This window comes from Temnothorax curvispinosus, unplaced genomic scaffold (genome assembly GCF_003070985.1).
Source record: "Temnothorax curvispinosus isolate PA1 unplaced genomic scaffold, ASM307098v1 QBEX01007090.1, whole genome shotgun sequence".
NCBI lineage: Eukaryota > Metazoa > Arthropoda > Insecta > Hymenoptera > Formicidae > Temnothorax > Temnothorax curvispinosus.
In genome coordinates this window covers 119,510-138,889 of record NW_020216870.1, presented here as the reverse complement: position 1 = coordinate 138,889, position 19,380 = coordinate 119,510, and the positions used below count along the sequence as shown (strand labels likewise).

General features: G+C 37.7%; 3 protein-coding genes across 9 annotated transcripts; 2 read left to right on the top strand and 1 right to left on the bottom strand.

Annotated features, from left to right (window-relative positions):
• Positions 1–711: 711 nt before the first annotated feature.
• Positions 712–2,871, top strand: LOC112456694 (m7GpppX diphosphatase-like). Of its 2 annotated transcripts, none has more exons than XM_025019408.1 (5): positions 712–1,062; positions 1,226–1,624; positions 1,709–1,854; positions 1,963–2,299; positions 2,405–2,871. In XM_025019408.1, the coding sequence occupies exons 2-5, from the start codon at positions 1,252–1,254 to the stop codon at positions 2,575–2,577; spliced, it is 1,029 nt and encodes a 342-aa protein (XP_024875176.1). In that variant the 5' UTR covers positions 712–1,062; positions 1,226–1,251; the 3' UTR covers positions 2,578–2,871. The 2 variants fall into 2 exon arrangements, with proteins under 2 accessions (XP_024875176.1, XP_024875175.1); XM_025019407.1 differs by having other exon boundaries at positions 975–1,065; positions 1,227–1,624.
• Positions 2,872–7,657: 4,786 nt separating this feature from the next.
• Positions 7,658–15,036, bottom strand: LOC112456690 (macoilin-1-like). Of its 4 annotated transcripts, none has more exons than XM_025019394.1 (12): positions 14,250–15,036; positions 13,279–13,420; positions 13,068–13,194; positions 12,767–12,896; positions 12,572–12,638; positions 12,240–12,456; positions 11,888–12,146; positions 11,566–11,805; positions 11,177–11,335; positions 9,987–10,265; positions 9,707–9,900; positions 7,658–9,482 (listed from the first exon to the last, which is right to left on the bottom strand). In XM_025019394.1, the coding sequence occupies exons 1-12, from the start codon at positions 14,327–14,329 to the stop codon at positions 9,226–9,228; spliced, it is 2,151 nt and encodes a 716-aa protein (XP_024875162.1). In that variant the 5' UTR covers positions 14,330–15,036; the 3' UTR covers positions 7,658–9,225. The 4 variants fall into 4 exon arrangements, with proteins under 4 accessions (XP_024875162.1, XP_024875160.1, XP_024875161.1 ...); XM_025019392.1 differs by having other exon boundaries at positions 11,177–11,353; positions 14,250–15,035; XM_025019393.1 differs by having other exon boundaries at positions 11,177–11,353; positions 12,243–12,456; positions 14,250–15,035.
• Positions 13,330–18,961, top strand: LOC112456691 (stimulator of interferon genes protein). 3 transcript variants are annotated; one of them, XM_025019398.1, is made up of 2 exons: positions 13,330–13,417; positions 16,954–18,961. In XM_025019398.1, the coding sequence occupies exon 2, from the start codon at positions 17,012–17,014 to the stop codon at positions 18,251–18,253; it is 1,242 nt and encodes a 413-aa protein (XP_024875166.1). In that variant the 5' UTR covers positions 13,330–13,417; positions 16,954–17,011; the 3' UTR covers positions 18,254–18,961. The 3 variants fall into 3 exon arrangements, with proteins under 3 accessions (XP_024875166.1, XP_024875164.1, XP_024875165.1); XM_025019396.1 differs by lacking the exon at positions 13,330–13,417 and adding an exon at positions 13,771–13,900; XM_025019397.1 differs by lacking the exon at positions 13,330–13,417 and adding an exon at positions 15,830–15,952.
• The last annotated feature ends 419 nt before the right edge of the window (positions 18,962–19,380 follow it).

Below are 19,380 nucleotides of genomic sequence, written 5' to 3'. Positions count from 1 at the left end.
ATTGTCGTTTGGGAATCTAAACAAATAATACAAATTGTTAAAATCATATATGAATTTCGTACATAACCTAAATGGTAATAGTTTATATTTTATATACTTACGAGTGATTTATTGTTTGCTTTTTCTCCTCTTGCGGAGCGTTTTCTATAAAGATCCGGTTTCTGCAACTAATACAAAAACTCATGTTACTTAATACGTTATATCCTTCGCGTTCACTCGTGTTGCTGCGCAAAATGGTATGGCACAAAAACAAAAGCTTGACGGCACCGGGCACCGCGAGCCCCGGGCACGCTTGAAATCAATACTCCGAATGTTTCCGAGTCTAACCGAAGATTGTCGAGTTCGCCCGTTCTTCCGTCAATTGGCTGATTTAAAATAAAAATATCTGATTGGCTGGTTCAGTAGAAAAACTACAGGCACCAGGGGCTGTGAGTGGCTGTGGTAAATCGCAACGTGGTCAAACGGGGGTGCATTTCACGCATGATGCGCATGTGCGTTATTTATCCTTGTTGTTCATCAAACGTTAAACAAGGATAATGGCCGCGTTCAGCAGACCAAGCCGCTCAGTAGCAGTCGAACGTGATTGGCTCTTACTTTTAGAACCAACCAATCAACGCGGAGTGTTAATAAGACGAACTCAACAGTTGTGTTTGCTGAACGCGGCCAATTGATGCATCTCGGATCTCGGGACCCGGGACGCTCCCGCAAGCTTAGGTTCCGTCTATGTTTTAAGTCTATGGTTTCGATTGAGTTATTATGATTATTACAATTTTTTATCCTTCCACAACTGGACGATTGATTTGTCACCACTTGTCACGACTTGTGTTTACCGGTGTTTACATCAGTTTAATTGTGGGGTGAGAACTGTGCTAAAGGAAGGACGTGCGAAATACGAACAGGATTATCACGGCGCCTGCTATTTTCACACGGCGATCCACATACTCGATCTCATTCACGATCGAGAAAATCGCGTAACGGTAATTCAACAACCATCAAACCACTGTGCATCGAGAGAAAGAGTGAAGAGAATAGCGAGTTCTGACACGCTTTTTTTCGCAATTACCGGTAAAAAAAAACTTTTTTTTACATAATATAATATTATATATATAACGACGAATAACTTGAAGAAAAAAGTCTTCTTAATGTAATGCTATATTTTTGTCATTAATTACAACAAAAAGACAAGTTCTTGGATCGATATCTAACACGTTTTACTCTACTTTCAGGTTTTTTAACATTAAAGGGACGAGCATGGCGGAAAAATGTACGAGTGAAAACGATAAGGACTGTCCGCCGGCGAAGAAAGTTAAATTGGACGACGAGAGCACCGATGTGGTCGAGAAGAATCCAGATGAGAATGATAAAAGTAAGACAGAACTGGATCTGTCGGGCTTCAAAGTGACGAGGGTACTGCAGAATAATTGTGCACGGAAGTTAATATGCATGGAAGGGACGTTCGAGGGCCACGAGGGCTCGGCGATTGTTCTGCTGGAGCAAAAGAGTTTTCCTCATGACAAGGTGATCTTGGAGAAGGATTTCTTCGACGGAAAGACGATCTTCCGGGAGATCTTTAATAACGACATCTACAGAAACTACAATTGCTGGCCGACCAAAGAGCATAATGGTATATCAATTGTCTATTTTTTTAATTTTTTATGTATCTTAATGTAGTCGACATTTTATAAGCAAATGTCTCTTATTCTTTAAGGTCTGCATGCGACCGTGATATATCCTGCTACGCAAACACACATCGACAAATACAAGAGACAGGAGTTATATGTGATAGATGAAACATATGAACTTTATCAGCAGGTCACTCTCCCTTACATAGAATCGAAGAGTCTGGGCTTGGAGGTATAATTTATTTGAGATATAAGATTGAATCATACTTGGCATAATTTTACTTGAAAATCACTAGAATATAAAGGGTATTTTATTTCTATATTATTAATATTTTTTCAGTGGATAACTAATATTCTGGAGCACAAGGCTGAACAGGAAAGTGTTATTTATGAGGATCCTGACAAGGATAATGGTTTTGTGTTAGTGACCGATTTCAAGTGGGATAAACAGATGGACACGTTAAAGTTATTGGCCCTGCCATTTCAAAAAATAAGGTCATTGAGAGAGTTGAATGGATCTCATCTTCCTTTATTAAAAAATATACGAGATGCCGGGACGGCAGCGATTAGTAAAAAGTTTAACATACCTGCGTCGCAGCTCAGAATGTATTTCCACTATCAGCCATCGTATTATTATCTACATGTGCATTTCTGCTATCTTATGTTTGAAGCGCCAGGTAAATTGGTGTAAAACTACAAAAAATTAACTGAAAATATGTATTGTTTTATGGATAATTTAAAAATGAATATTTCTAACTGGAGGATTTCTTTTCTTTATCTAGGAATATATGCGGAAAAGGCGCATCTTTTATCAACAGTTATAAGAAACTTGGAACTGATGTCGGACTATTATACGAAAGCAGTACTTTCGTATGTAGTGTTTAAAGGCAGTCCGCTTTATGAAAAGTTTAAATCACATGGAGCCCTACAGACATCGACATGTGAAACGCAATAGACTGTAAATATAGCGTAAATAAGACTGTTTTACTTTGAACGAACGTAAGTTATATTTTACGTTTTTATATCAGACGACAAGAAATTGATATGTATTTTATTTACTATTTGAAAATAAGAAAAATGATTAACAAAACATGCAGTGTTGTTAATCAAAAACATCTACAGTAGAAATTAAGCGTATTAAATCTTCGTATTAATAAAATATATTAGAACCACAGACGTCAAATTACTTACAGTTAAAAATTAACAAATAGAAAAAAACAGATTGAAGAGTACTTTTATATATTTTAATTATATATATATATATATGTGTGTATTACATAAATGAAATGAAAGATATGCTAGTATTTATTTAAAAAAAAGATTTATGTGAAATGCAATATATATCATAAAATTATAAGTTTTTGTTTTTTTTTTTGTTGTAGCCGTATTAAGAATTCTGATAAAAGTGAGATAGTGTGTAAATTTGTTCCTTGCATTACTTATACATCAAAATGAGAACAAATTATTTAATTCCTTGTTTTTTTTTTCAGTATAATGAAAAAACAGGTTATAATGAAAAAACAGAAATTTTGAAAATTAGAAATAATTAGAAATTTACATGCTAATACGTAATGCACAATTGCGAAATCAGAAGTGTTATATATTCGCATAAGAAAAATTTACATAAAAGTAGATTGTGTTAGACATTTAATATAGATTAGTAAGGGCGAAAATAATATACTTCACTAATTATAATTTCTCTTGTCGCTTTGAAATCTTTTTATTCGTTTGTATTTGTATACGACGCATTGACACATTTAGTAGAGAGCAGTAAAGTATTTCTGGAACATGAGAAAAGAAACTTACACAATATACATACGTATTACGTATCTGTGTATATGCATTATTGATTTATTAAAAATTCGGTCATAATCGCGTTGTGTAGTACAGATTTCTTTAGATTTGTGGTAATCGTTCACTTTCGTGTGTATCCGAGAGTAAAATAAAACCATTTGTTCTCAAGACTAATAGGAACCTGTAAGTACAACTGTGCTTTTTATTAATCAACATATAACCCGAGTGTGTTAAAATAAAATTTCATATTGCTGCGTTCTGTATGATACTGCCAGATAACGCGCTTGCTTCTTATATTGCTCTGTAGTTGCTATTACATTGAATGCATCTTACTCTGTTTACAAAAGAGAGACCACATCGATCAGATTGACGTTATTCAGTAGACCGACCTCTACAATTTTAATTGATTGCTTCTACTACAAGCAAATCATCTACGAGAGTTCATTTTCATTAAACGAAATAACGTTTATGCAAAATAAATCGAAAATACCGGGTCGTGTCGCCAGTGTCAGCATCAATATAAGCAATTCACATACTTAAGTCATGGAAATTCTGGAAATTCCTCTTCTTGTTTTTAATCACCGTGCAAAAGAAAGCTAGCTGTATCTGCTGTATACACATGAATATGAAAATAGAATCGTGCAAGAAATAAAAATGTAATGTCATTAATCGTATCACAATACAGAAAAAAATTGAATTGGAGTTTAATCAATATTTATGTAGTCGTCGATATATAAATTGTACGCAATATGTATCAGTTTTTACAATGTTTATTTTAATAAATATTGTTATATGGAGAATATTTGTAGTGGTACGTAATACACAATAAAGTCATCCATTATTAATATCATGGATAATCTCTACTTCCTTAGGTTTCGAAAATTGCGGTCTTTCTGTATAATTATATATGATTTGAGTGTATCTCATGTATATTCGAAAATAATTTTCTTTTCCAGCAAACAAATGCGTTTATTTTTATACGGTTCTAGAATTTTTCTTTTTTAGGAACAAAATATGAATTTCTAATAGTGAAGCTGTAGTAACACTGTTCCACACGTGTCGCTATCAATCTACAAAAATCATGAAAGAATCGCCTCTCTTCTATGAAACTCGCGCTATCAAGATATTGCAAGAAGAGGAATCTCAATGTTCTCACATCTTCTTTTAATAGGAGATTATGTATGATCTCGAAAGGATGAAAGGAAAATTTATAAAGCGTGTATTTTAATATGAAAACAAAAGTCAAATATATTCTGTATGACCGACTGATAGACAGAAAATATGCAGAAGAGAAGAAGGATCATTATAAATATAAGATTGTTGTAGCACCAGGGCCAGAAGTGCTATCGTTCGAAACAGGATTCTCAAGCTCGGTTACGAATTAACAGTAGAAACGCATGTATGATAGTGTCGTACATATATACTGGTTCACGAGTTTCACGATCAATCGTAAAAGAGTCTTTTAGCCGGATTCTTATTATTCTTTTTTTCCCCTTTTTAAATACTGCCTCATTTATGTGATATAAATGTATACGTAGTACGTTAAAACGCACTATATATAGTTCTCTTCTCAGTTAGGCGTAATGTCACATACTTGCTTAATTTTATTAAAAAAAAGAAAAAAAACCGTTACAATGTGTTAAAAATTTCACTCGACGATCCCGCATGTCGGTTTTGTAATGAATCGTTAATAAGGGCATTTGCGTGTTACGGTCGCACGATACATGAGATCAATAGCGGTGTTGCTAGTTATTGTTGCATTTAATATGCTACACTCGTCGCTCGCGACGGTAAAACTTAATGCTACACGCAATGACAATAAGTACGTAGTTAAGTGTTTATGGAAGCGCACAAGACGTTAATAACTAAATGTAAAAAAAAAAAAAGGAAAGAAAAGTCGTCCGCGATACTTTTCCCATTGGAATTGCTGATCGGATTCGACGTCGAAATCTCATTATAAAAACGAAAAGGCTTTTTATTGTCCTCACCAACTTAATAAATTAACTATGTAATATCAGGAAACTTACAAATTATACAGGAAGCAGGTATTACAAAAGTACCTGAATTTTCTTTTGTGCATGTCTCTAATCTTTCTCTCTCTCTCTTTCTCTTTCGCTCTCACACATGCATCCGAGAATGCTGAACGAAATCTAACGTAAAAATTAAGTACCTTGTTTACGCACGTCTTCTTGTCGCGCGAAATGAAACGATGCATTTGGAAATAGAAAAAACTTACCTATTAAGCGATCGATTAAAAGCGATCTCATTATTAATTTATTATAAGAGAACATCGTTATGTAGTAACTAAAGTAATTATACACATATATGTATGTGTATACGCGTAGACGGCTGTATGTATTCCAATGTGCACGCGATGTACGAGTATGCACAAATAAATATGTAAAACGAATGTATATTTACATATGATGATTATGTACGTGTTTATCTGTGTGTATATTGCGCGTGTTTCTCTTTGTGTATGTGTATGTTTATGTATATCACAATAACTCAATGTATACGATATTATCTCGCATAATATTAATTGCTTATCAAGCCAGCCTTCTCTCTGGTAGAATCAAGTCCAAGATAAGTAAATTAGCCAAAAGCAAACGAAAAGAAAAGAAGAAATAATCACTATAGCACACGTCCTGGTCAGGTACACGTTATTCACGATCGACTTTTTTTTGGAACAAATCAATAGTCTCTTTGAACTTTATTTTCTTTCTTTCTACCTCACTGACAAGCCTGTCGTTTTAGCATTTAAACCTCGTTATCCAATCGAAATCGGCAAATCGTGCTAATCGTTAACGTAAATCAAAGTGACTATGCCACGCAAGTGCCCCAACAATTTACACCGATATGTTTACGTAGCGGTATCAAAGTTCCTTTCCGGCAAATATTTACATGTCTATATCGTTTTCGCTACATTATCTGTGTATAAACGAGTGTAAGCAAACGCAAATCTAAATCGAAAACTTATTTAACGATTTTATTCGCAAGATCAAAAGTAAAGTATAAGTAATATCTTTGACACTGGGACAACAATTCGGAAACAGAAATGCACATACGGTTTACCATTTCTTTCCCCCGTAAATTAGCAACCGTCGGAGTTATTTCATGAAGTACACCACAAGTATACACGATATACACGTCACTAACATATGCAAATTAGAAAACATCTACGTAACTTTCTTAGAGTAACAAACTAGCACTGCTCTTTTGAAGACAAATTCAAAATTTAATAATATACACATTGTGCGGGAAAGCCTTTACAACGTCGTTCTTTATATGTGGATCATCCGGGAAATCGTGGACTCATTATTCACATTATCCAATGAGTCCAAAATACTAAATCTTAGTAAAGTGAAAGGGTTCTGTACGCTTCTTTCCATAGAAGGCGAAAAACTTTTAATGTTGGATACCTAATAAATATTTGTGCTTGTAGAACTTCCTCCCTTCGCTTGACTAGTTGGTCATGATCCACTACTAGTGTCCATAAGTAAATTGTCATGACAGTGCTTTGTATGTACAATTATGGAAGAATGACCGTAATAGTTAACAAGTTTACACAACATTTTGACGTAATGAAGCAAGTACTGGCTTTCTTGCGGATAGAATAAAATCGCAAACTTTATTAACGTCGATTAATTATTCAATCAATTCCACACACACACTCACACACATACACACAATCTTTGATCACTATTGATTAATTATTCGTAATGCCATCGTGTGCTCTTTCAAACAACTCTTTCAAATACTCCACGTAAGCCAATTAAAATTAAAGTAACAATTTTTATCATTTAATTTCCAAGGTAAAGGTACATACATCTATCGAAATCAAAATTATAATATATAGCACCCGCTCAAATAGCGTAATTAGTGAATCAATAGACTGATAGAGATCGATTTTCGCGAATATTTAAAATTATTGGCGCTAGATGTACGCCATATACAAATAATATTTTTATAAGAGTAAACACAGATCTCTCTGTAAACATTATGTACCATACCTTCAATGGTGCCATAATTTGTCAAAGTCATGTAATATTTGCATACATATATGTATGTATATGTAGACGTATGTATTTGTACATGTGTATGTATATATATGTAGCTATGTATATAATTAATATATATACATACATATATATCAACATATAGCATAAATATATACATATATATATATATATATACATATTGTATGCAGATATATACGTTAAGAATAATAATTAAAAAAAGGAAAACAAAACTTCTCTTTTTAACTTTGAAATTATATTAATGGACGTCACATAAGAAAAAAGAACTTTATCCATATTTATATCTAGTCACAATGTAGTTTTATCAACTCTTTTTCAATGCTAAATAACGAAATAAATATTCCTCTTACTTAAATAAAGTGATCTTATAATATGAAAATAACTTTTTCTATCTTTGTACTTGTAATAAAATTATCATTTTGCGTTTAAATTCTTCTTTTTTTCTTAACCAAATATATACGGCATTACATAGTTTCATTTACCTGCATGATTGTTATATAAATGCCAAGTTTTTTTTTTAATTTAGATCAAGTTAGCCATCACATCTTTTCATTTCTAACGAGTTTTACGAGTCAATCGTTCTTATCACATTGGAATTTATATACTTTTGCCTACACAAAAAATGTAATGGCCACTTCATACCGTTTTGAAAGCCAATAACATAAAACAAAATTCTTAAACTAAAAGTATGAAAATTTAAAAGCACAGAAATATGCGCATGTGTGTATGTGAGAGTATCATCGTACGGCTTATGATTACCTAAAACAAATTTGGCGTCGTGACATTTACTTTGATCCTTCTTGAATAATGCTCATATTTCTTTTTATGTTGTCAATGGCTATTTTCTGCATGGTGATCGCATAACATAAAATGGCTCGACACGCCAATGATATTTAAATAGTTTGTATGATGGACTAGCTTCAGTTATACGACTTGAATAAGAATGCATCTTTGACAAGTCATTGTATGTTTAGGCATATACTGCAGGAAGATCGTAATATGGATATTAACTTTTCCCAGCTTCTCGTTTACCGTGGCTTTGCTGATAAAATAAAATACCTGTCATCATTTTCCTGCTACTTTACATAAAGATCGATTTGAATTCTAGCATATAACTCGCGAGTGCTCTGAGATAATTAAAAAATGTACACAACGTTCACAAAAAATCTATATCATAACGTTAAGCATATGACAAATGTATGTATAAGATAAACTTTCAGAGATACTCTTTTAAAATATAAAACACATTTTACTTACATATAAACTAACGATCAGATATGATTTTTTCAACTGTTAGGCATTATTATCGATATTTATGCACGTGTAAAAAGAAATAGTTTATGATTCACTGGTTATTCATAAATTGTTATATATCCGTAAGATCGACCTACAGCATAAAATGTTACAAATTAAGACTGTCACTGGATTTCCTTGACATTCTAGAACCAGTGCCGCGTCGCATGATCATAAGTAATGTCAACGGTTCCATTCCTTTTTGAAACGACAAGACACGATACAAAACATGTTTCGCGAAGTTTCTCATGGAAGACTTCCAGGTTTCTTTTACATTAGGAGGATCCATATATAATAAAAAATATGTCTCGTCTTAAAGAAGATGGATACAGAAAAGATCCAGCAGTTGATAACGATAAATCCATATTTTTGCGTACTTGTAAACTGAATGAGAATATTTCCACGGAGAAACTTGAAACATTCTTTTGTAGTTGATGTATCCTACTATCGGGTTCTGATGAGAGAATTGCAGTTCCTTAAGCTTCAGTCGACGCTACAAGGGAACTTTTAGGCGTGTACGCTGTCGCATTCGGATCCAAATTCGACACGGTACACCCCGGACTTTCATTCGAACGTATTTTTGTTCCTGCTACTCTCACTTCACTATTTAAACGGAGCTTGGACGTCGCACAGGTTGGCGCTGGACCAAATGTGTCTTGTGGCATCACAGCTAAATCTTGCGCTATTTTTGTTTTCAACATCTCAATTTCTTTCTCTTGAGATCTGATTAAGCCTGATTTAAACAAAAAAATATATGTGATACATACATTGCTGGGGCAATAACAATGTGCAGTATAATATATGCGTTTCTATTTTCTTTAATAAATGTTCACACTTCCTTCGATCGTATACTACAAATACTAAAAAAATGAAATTTAAAATATAAAAACAAACAAAAAAATGAAGCAAAAATATATGAAACGCGAGTAAAGCGTTGTTTTAATTACGGTTACGTACCTTCTCGGATTTCTAATTGCCGCTTGACCTCGCCGAGTGCCGAAAAAAGATCAAGTTTTATACGTGTTTCTGCGCTCAAGCTGTTTTCCAAATGTGCGTTTTTATCTTGCAACGCATTGAGTGCGGAGAGTAGAATTTCACATTCTCTGTGGTTCTCCTTAAACCGTGCTGCGTCGTTTTCCAATGCGTTACACCTGAATCAACGTGTCATATATACCTTTGCGCATTGCTCATATTTTGAATCTTATTATTAAAACAGTTTACGAATTTATGCTCTTACCTTTCTTCCTTTAATTTGAGTTCTCGGCGCAGACTTTTAAGGTCTTGTTCCATTTGAGATCTTCGACTTTTACATGCGTCAGTGCACTCTTGTCTAATAAGCGGAGGTGGCGGCGGTGGAATCGCGGAGCGTGCCTCTTCAGCAGCTCGTCGTGCCCTTCGTTCGGAGAGCAAGGACGCTTCGCATGCACTACGTTGTTTTCGCTCTTCTGCAACCCGCTTTTCCAACGATGTCATTGTTTGCTTATCCAGTTGACGCGCCGTTACTAGACCATGTAATCTACAATGTTAAAATTTATGTTATAGAATTCGTTCAATTTTATTCAAGAGTCGAAATAAAAATTTCCTCCAAATCCAAAATTTTGCATATCTAATGGTAAAAATAATACTGCGTTATTTTTTGAAAAAATTTATGGAGGATTTACAAGAGAATTTTGGTATGAAAAAGAAGGCAAATTCTCTAATATTTAAGAAGTTTTTTTTTATATAAATATCAAGTATAATAATTATTAATTATTTATAATTAATTATTGAATCTTCACAATATAAACTATAGTTCCACATGTCTTTTATATACTTTCAGGTTTAATGTTAAAAAAAAAAAAACTAAAAGAATTAATGACTTTTTTGCATATCCTACCACAAATGATAATTTTTCTTTGAATATTGATACATGTAGAAAAGAACGTAATGATTAATAATTCCAGTATATATCCAAATCGTAAGAATATGTAAAATAAGCATAAATAATTATATAACATATGTTGTATATTTAAATTTAAATAAAATTTGAAGTTACTAAAAAACCTTTATAATAGCTTATGTAAATATATTTATATATACAATTTTTCTGTTCAAAAATATCAATAGGATAGTTTATGTAGATATATTTAAATACACATTTTTTCTGTTCAAATACCAACAGACAAAAAAACAAGACAAAAGAATTATCCACAGATTTGTAAAATACATCATAGTTTATATATAGTTTAAAATTAAAAATTGGAAATGTAAAATTATGTTAAAATAATAATAATAATATTATTTGAAAAATAATATTAATTTTTTAAATATTAAAAATACTATTTTAAAATGTAAATAATACTAACTGTGGTTAGATTTTTTAAGTAAATATATAAATTCGTAGTTATAATTGCAGTCATAAAAATAATTTACAAATAATACACTTACTTGCTTTGCAATTGATCATTATCATGTTGGAGTTGTTGAATGTCGCCTTTAGCTTGTCGCTCTCCGTTGAGCAAGACATTGACTTGTGATCGTAATTCTTGTTCCATTTGCCGACTTGACTGCAAATCTGATTTCAAACGTTTTATGTCTGCCTCGAGCCTGCGACACACCAGTAACCTATTTCAACGACAAATCATGCTGAAGAAACTGATAGGAAGTCTATCAAAGAGATACAAGACGGTATAGAATTTGACATCTAAGTGTGATATACCAGATTTGTCATTAGAGTTTCAATCTGTGCCTTCGAAAACATGTGGGATTATCAGCAGAATTTCTGTAGTAACTTATAGTAATGTATTTAAAAGAAAAATTCCTCTCGTATGATATACCTTTGATAATAATCGTCTTGCTGTTTCTGTTGCTCTGCCGTGATATCACTCGTATTTTTAACCTGTCGAGTCTTACGCTCCCGTTGGGCATTGGTGGTCGATGATGAATCCCGACTTTCTTTCACGTTATTCCATTTACCCGTTACCGAACCGTTCGTTTGTGATTTTATCGTGGTGTGTCCGCAACCCTTGATAGATTTGTCCTTTTCTACCTCGTTTACGTCAAAATCATTTACAGATCTGTTTTAAGAAATTACATCGATAAGTATTTTCAAGTGTAATTAAAGAGAAATATATTTTTCAATATGAAAATCAACCATACCCCAGCCTTTCGATGAGCTGTATGTCACTGTGCGATACTGTACTTCCATTACTGTGTATAAATCTCTTGTCGCTCTTGTCCGACGGTGAATTATTTGATACATTGTGTTTATTATGCTGTTCTTCCTGCTTTTCACTCTTGTCTAAGGATTTTCTATGAGTACTTTTGGTAGTAGCACTCTGTGTTTGTGATGTGACCTGGCTACTATTGTGCACCCCGCCATTTTGTACGTTCGTTTCTATGGAATTGTTATTGCCCTCTAAAAGACCAAGCAGAAATATTAAAACGCGTGTAATCGCAACAATTACAGGCACACACGTATACGAGATAGTAATTGATAATAAATACAAGCTACCTCTGCTTTTTTCAGGACTTGGGTTATACTGTGGACTCAATTTGTGTGCTTGAGTTTTGACGTGCTGTTCTAACGACGCAGTGACTTGTTGCGTTTGTGACTGCACTTGCGATTGGATTTGCTGCATCGACATAGCTTGTTGCTCTAGAGGCAGTGCTTGCTGCAGTAATTGTAGATAGAACTCGTTCTCCTTTGCCACGTCTTTCTGTTTTCTCTGTTAAAAGCAAAAATGAGTTAAGATACATAAATATTATATATCAGCGTGATAGTGTGCGTTATGCAGATATATTTATTTACAATAAATCAATGTAAGATTGTTGAAGACTAACCTGCCTCATTCTGTAGCCTACGTAGCTCTTGAAACCAAAGCCCAATGTAACTACAGGATAGCCAATGCTGGAAATACACATTGCAGAAAAATTTACTTGGAGATAAACATCAATAGATTATTTTGATAGGTATATGTGAGGCGTAACGTTTTTTGATGTTATATTTGTCTGCAAAAATAATGATAAAACTATTACCAATGTGCTGCAAACGGCCGACAGAGGTCTAGGTGAAATGGCATATGACGCAAGTCACGCAACCGCACTGCAGCCTCTATATATAGAAATAGTAGCCACAGCATCACAGTTGGTAGACACACTCCTTTATCTGTATAAAATACGAATGTTCGATTATTATTTTATATTCATTAAAAATCAGGGTTCCTATGAGTAGTGTTCTAGGTTCTACAAATATGACGTGAGCATATCAGTATGAGAAATTATTTTGATAGACATTGCAAGCTTGTCCATATTTCAAATAAATTTGTTTTCCACGTACCTGTGTGCCAGACGTATTGCACCCAAACATAAGTGCTGGCAGCGAAAAACAGCCAATGCACAGGGATGAAAAAGAAGCAAATCATGTCTGACGTAAGTGCAATACAAATAAAAAATACAGAGAAGGCCTGAAAGAGAGAAACAGAAAAAAAACACAGTGAGATTACGCCAGTACGCGCGATAGTCTCCAATTGCGCAACGTTGACACTCACCAAGCCTTGATATTTAAAGGAATCGTAAACGCTTCGGAGGAGCAGCCAGAACGGCCACAAAAATTCAAAACGAAATTCCAAAATGAAGTCTGCCAAGATCACCATTGCCCATAGCAGAAGAAACTTCAGATAGAGCAAGGTACTGAAACAAACAAACGTGGATTATTTTGATTGTACGCTACATTCGCCATTCGCAGAATTACAATTCACCGATATACATCTGTATACTTTATACAACTACATTGTGTGGGCCTCTGCGAGGCACCTGTTTTCCTTTCTCTCAAAATATATTAAGTAAATATGTTTGGGTCGCGCGATATGCGATACAAGATACAAGTCGGCGTTATCGAAAACACACGGAAAGCTTACATAACGCCGAGATCTCACGTTCTCCGAGTAGAAAAAGAAAACGAGAGGGAGAAGTTCGTCGGTTATCGCGGCCGTTTTACTCCGTTATCGCGGTCGCTCGCAAGCCGCTACGCGGCCCATCACATGGAGTCATTGGAACGTGAGACACACGTATGTGATAAGTATGTGGAGAGACGTTTGGACGAGAGGCCGCGGGGCGAGAGAAAGAGCCCGAAAACGGAGACGCGGATGGCTAAGGATATCTGACCCGGAGGTAAATGTCAAGCGGGACGAGAGCGGCGTCGATTCGGCGTCACTCGGCGCGCGCGATCATCGCCGCCGCCGTATTCATCACCGTCGTCGTCGTCAACATGAGCATCATCATCATCATAATCAGCATCGTTATCATCATTAATGTCACTGCCGTCGTCCTGACCTGTAACATTCGCGTCCTCCGGTGCGGGACGAGGCAGGGGGGGGGGGGAAGGAAGGAGGAGGGGGAAGGGGGAGGTTTTGGTTACGTTTTTTGATTACGAAGGGGAAACGGCCATTCCCCGACGTAGGTGTACGTACGTACCCGTACGCGTACTCGCGTACGCATATGGCGCCGCGTGAGAATTTACCTTCCGTAGATTCCCTCGGTGAGCTTGTTGCGTTTCAAGGGCCTCCGAAGCTTACCGCACTCGACATTTCTCCTCTTCATATTCCTCACGGCACCTTTCACCACCACCAAGGCTTAAGCGACGTTACTCGCTACACGCGCGCGCTACGGGGGGGTAAAACGGAAAAAAAGCGGGCCGCGGCGACGGCGGCGGATACACACACGCACACTCTCTCTCTCTCTCCCTCGAGGGGGGGACCTCTTCACCGCGCGGGGGTAACACTCGCGTGCGAAAAAACTCGGGCCTCGGCTCGTTCGCTCTCACGCGCGCGCGACTTCTATCAGTCTCTTTTGTTGTCATTCGTCTGTGGCCAGACTCGAGGTCTCACGGCGGTTTACCAAGCAGCTGATTGGTCCATCGCGGGACATGGCGCTTTAATCAGCGGACGCGAAATCACCTGCCGATTGTATTAATCGCGCGGCGCCGCGCACCACCGACGCCACCACTACCACCACCACTACCACCGTCGCCGCCGCCGACACCGTCCTGCTTGCGTCGCGAAAAATCGCTAAAGACGTTTTCCTCGCTCGAAGCGTTTTCTCGCTCGCTTCGCTTCAATCGCTTGCTCGCCTCGATCGCCGGCTGATCTTTCTCTGTTTCTCTCTCTCTGTCGCGCGCGCGATTTTGCGTCTCACGACGCGATTTCGGGCTCTCAGGCTCTCAGCTCTCTACGAGCCTTTATCGATCGTAGATGTCTCCCGACCGTGCTGCGGTCGGTCCATCGGCTCGTTCACTCGCGTTAACAGCAGCGCTCCGCGCCGCGCGACCTGGCAACACGCGCCGCGACCCGCGCCGCTTCGTCTCCCCCTCCAATCCCACCCCCTGCCACCCACCCGTCCCTCCTGCGCGTCTCGCTCCTCTTTTCTTTCCGTCCTTCTCTTATCTCTTTCTCCCTTCCTGGCGCGCGTTACCAAGCGAGGACGCGAGGAGGTGATGGCTTCCTCCCGCGGCGGAGGGACTTTCGGCGCGTGCAGCTGCGTCCGAGAACCGTTATGGGGTGATCTCGCGCGTCGCCTGAGTCGCCTCGAGGTTACGAAATCGCGAGGGGCTCCCTCGTCCCTCGGCCGTCGGCGCGACCGGCAGGTGCGACACGGAAAGCGGAAAGCGGAACCGCGCTTTCCATCCTCTCCCCCTCCCTCCTGTTCCTCCGATAAAGGGCCGTGTCGCGAGTCGCGAGCGAACGGCTTTCCCGCCAAATCCGAGCGCTCGTCGACTCGCCGAAAGTTCAATTCAATTGTCCTCTTGTCGCGCTGTCAAAAGTCAAAAGTGTTATAAGCTCCTTGCACACACAATAGGCGATAGCGATAGCGATAGTGACAGCGACAAGGTTGCCGACAAAGCTATACCTTTGTCACTGTCGCTATCGCTATCGCCTATTGTGCAAGGGGCTTTAAACGCGGACTGTCAACTGTTCAGTCGTCGTATTCGCGTCCCTGACGAGTGGTTCGTCCTGGCCTGGCCATTTTAGAGCTGTACAGCTCACAGGCCAATAAAGAAGAAGAAGAAGAGTCGTAATAGTCGTATTCGCGTGTGATCGCGGATCCCTGCCCGCTGCGAGCCTAGCGAGTCGGAGAAGATCGAGAGATCGCGCATAGGATCGTGCCCCTGGGATCAAGATCAGAGAAACGACGTTAGAAAGGACCAACCTTCGATATATTTGCTTGGTACAAATATCTAATATTTTCTGAACGCGTCAAGAATCACGTCTAACCTAACAGATAACCTGGATAAAAGTATACGATTATGTCCTGTGTGTGTATTCAGGTGTAACATGAGAAACAGATACCTAATTCTATTCGGAACTCGGTCGAGTCGATGCGTATATATCGTAATATCGTTTCACTAATTTGCATTTCGTTTTAAATCAATATTCACATACCGTAAAATGATTAAGAGCCAGTAAACGAGCAAAACTAAAGCATAAAAAAATTTTGTTTGTTTGTTTTTTGGCCCTTGATCACTTTACAGTATTTTATTATACATACGAGTTTGCTCCTCATTTTTACTTCATCAATATTCACGTTTCAGGGAATGTATATTTCATCTCAAACGTGTGCTAAAATGAGAAGAAAAAGGATAGCAATATACAGGATCTTTTCATCCTGAAATAAGCTACGGAATATTCCCTTCCAATTTTTTGCACTTAGGAAACACTCCGTATAACTCATAGATATAAAAAAGAACAAAGGTAGTAACGTCATTCATAAATACATCAATACCCAATAAGCGAGAAACATCAAGAAACGTTTCAACTACACTTGCAACAACGTTGTGGCGTTAATGCAATACAGTTAAAATGTTTATTGATGTTTCTTGCTTACTGGATATGCAAAGTACGTAAATACTCTTCTCTAGTTCAAGTGCAAACTATGAATATTTACAATAGCGCGATGTAACACATCAATTAGTTATTCCTCACGTTCACTGATTACGCAAGTGAGATAAAAAAGCGTCGTCCGGTTGGCCAGCGATCGTTAAGCTGCGCGATGCATATGTATATATGAAGAAAACAAATATAAATCGACCAATTACGCGTTCGATGTAGAGCGCGGCAATGTGTCGTTGGACGCGCGATTGGTCAGCTTCGTCGCGGCACGTTACGCGCGATTACAAGCCCATCTGGACAAGCCTTTAAACGCCTTTCGCGTTGTATTTGGATATATAGATTTCGCGGAAGGACAACGGGTGTCGGGTGTGTCCATTTGACGCAAGCACGTCACTTGATGCAGCGGTGCCCCACACGTTTCCTCGGGAGCTTATCGCCCGGTGGATCTTTCCCGCGCCGGATCGAACTGCCAGCGGATCAAATTGGCAACTCGATTGGATTTGACTCGGATCACTCGGATGAACGACGGCAGAGCCCGGCAAGGATGGAGAACGAGAAGTATTCGTCGGACGATCGTAAGTTGATGACCTACGTGGCGTACAGCGTCATTCTCGTCGCCGTCTTCGCCTCGGCCGTGTACAGGGCGACAAAGGACCGGGCGGTGGTGTCGGTGGTCGCGACCTCCTTCGTCGCCTCCGTCTTCCTCGTGATCCTCCTGCTCTGCGACATGACGCTGCGCCTGTGTCAGACGCTGGTCACGTTCACCACGGACGTGGGCCAGGAGTCCGAGGAGAGCTTCTGGTCGGTGGTGAAATATCATTTCACCCTCAACACCCCGTCGGCGATGGTCGTCGTTGTCGGCGTGCTGCTGGTCTTCGGCCTGATCGGCGGCATCGGCACGTGTCCGTTCAACTACGCCTGGGACTTCGGACCCTGCGTCTGTGTGCCGCTGATAATGTTCTCCTTCTGGCTGCTCAGGATGTGCAACCTGGCCGAGTGGGAGACGGGATCGCTGGCCGACCTCAGTGCCATGAAGGGTCTGGATTACGGCACAGGTATGGCGTACAGCTTTTACTATGGCTACCTGCGACTGATCTTACCGTCCACCGGAACTTCCACGAAGGGTATAGTTGAGAAAATTGAGAATTTTGAGGACAATCACAACGTGACGTTCCCGGTACACAAGCTGTTTATCTTGATACCGTCGTCCGGATACATCCCGTCGGATTTGAAGGAGGCATCCCAGTGGATGGAGAGTGCCAGCGAGCTAGAGGAGGAGGTACGCAACCGGGCCGGTAACATACGCAGAACGTACCGCAACAACGCTTACAAGATATATCCCGGTGGAAGAAGTTCAGGAAATGAGCCGGTGTACGTGGTGGCGGAAGGTGCAACGCCTTTGTTAACGTACTACGAGGTACAGAAGCACAATCATCCTGAATCTATCGTATACAAGCGATACAAACGTAAGATTATCGAGATGTTCTATAGAAAACTGCGAGACACCTTGCAAAGCGAGCCAGATACCAGAGATTTGTGTGAATTAATTTATTATAACGATTACGACGCGAAGGGAGACAAGGTTAATGTTGCGACAATAATCTTAGAAAGGATATCTGAAATAAGAGATTCTGCGTAAGTGTCGAGAGAAGTTGAACGACATGTACGTGTCCTGTGATAACGTTTATAATTAAATATATACCTGTCGTTTTCATTTTGATAGTATTTTAATATAATTAATAATAAATACGATCATTTATACAGTTTATACTGCATTTACGTATTATAAAGATTGTTATATATGAATTTATATAATATTTTTACCTTGATTTTTACATTTATAATGCAAGAACAATCTAATGTAATATAAGCACTGCGTTTGATGAAATATCAAGTATCTATCTTGCTAAAGAAAGATTTTTGTTATGTATGACAGTCTCTAGCATAACTAGATTGAATTTGCTAATAAAAGCATACATGACCCAATATTATTGCATACAGTGGAGTTTTTTGAAAAAGTATTTACACAGTTTTCTTACAAATAACTTTATTTGAAGGAATAATACATAATTACGAATTGTGTCTACAAGTAACTTATTACATATACTGTATGATTAACTGAGTATGAATAACTGATGATTAACGAGATTTCCACTGTCCCTGTCTACTATCTATCGAAACCACTGCCAAGGGAACGGGCCTGGAAAAATTAGCGGGGAAAGAAGACCCTGTTGAGCTTGACTCTAGTTTGGCATACATACATATACTGTATGTAATAAATTACTTATTATGTATTATTCCTTCGAATAAAGTTATTGTAAGTAAATTGGGTGTGCAAATACTTTTTTGATCCACTAGTTTAAAAATTGTATTCAACTATTATGACTATTTTATTCGTAAATAACGTTTCTCTTTATTTCTATATTTTGACTTATTTTTTAGCAACTTTTGAAGATATTTAAAAAGTATTGTGACTGCAAAGTTATAATTTTTCAGGAGACTTGTACAGATATTTTTTTCCAAAACAAAATTGTGACAATTTAGAATTAAAAGCACAAGCATAAAATTTAATATAATTTCTTAAAAACAAGAGACATGAAGTTTTATTTTATTATACAAAATTTTTTATTTGTTATGTAATGTCCATATATACGTCTTGATTGGTCTCAACCTATCATAAGATATTTTTGCTCAAGAATATAGTTACATTTAGTCACATTTTATACATGGTATTTGAATATCTTGTACAATGTACAAAATAATAAC

Excerpts from the sequence above, each read along its gene's own strand:
- LOC112456694 (XM_025019408.1), top strand. The coding sequence starts at position 1,252 with ATGGCGGAAAAATGTACGAGTGAAAACGATAAGGACTGTCCGCCGGCG. Across the intron at positions 1,855-1,962 it reads CGAAGAGTCTGGGCTTGGAG|TGGATAACTAATATTCTGGA; the intron begins GTATAATTTATT and ends ATATTTTTTCAG. Across the intron at positions 2,300-2,404 it reads TCTTATGTTTGAAGCGCCAG|GAATATATGCGGAAAAGGCG; the intron begins GTAAATTGGTGT and ends TTCTTTATCTAG.
- LOC112456691 (XM_025019398.1), top strand. The coding sequence starts at position 17,012 with ATGCAGCGGTGCCCCACACGTTTCCTCGGGAGCTTATCGCCCGGTGGA.
- LOC112456690 (XM_025019392.1), bottom strand. The coding sequence starts at position 14,329 with ATGAAGAGGAGAAATGTCGAGTGCGGTAAGCTTCGGAGGCCCTTGAAA. Across the intron at positions 12,457-12,571 it reads TAGGCTACAGAATGAGGCAG|AGAAAACAGAAAGACGTGGC; the intron begins GTTAGTCTTCAA and ends TGCTTTTAACAG. Across the intron at positions 9,901-9,986 it reads CTCAAATTAAAGGAAGAAAG|GTGTAACGCATTGGAAAACG; the intron begins GTAAGAGCATAA and ends ACGTTGATTCAG.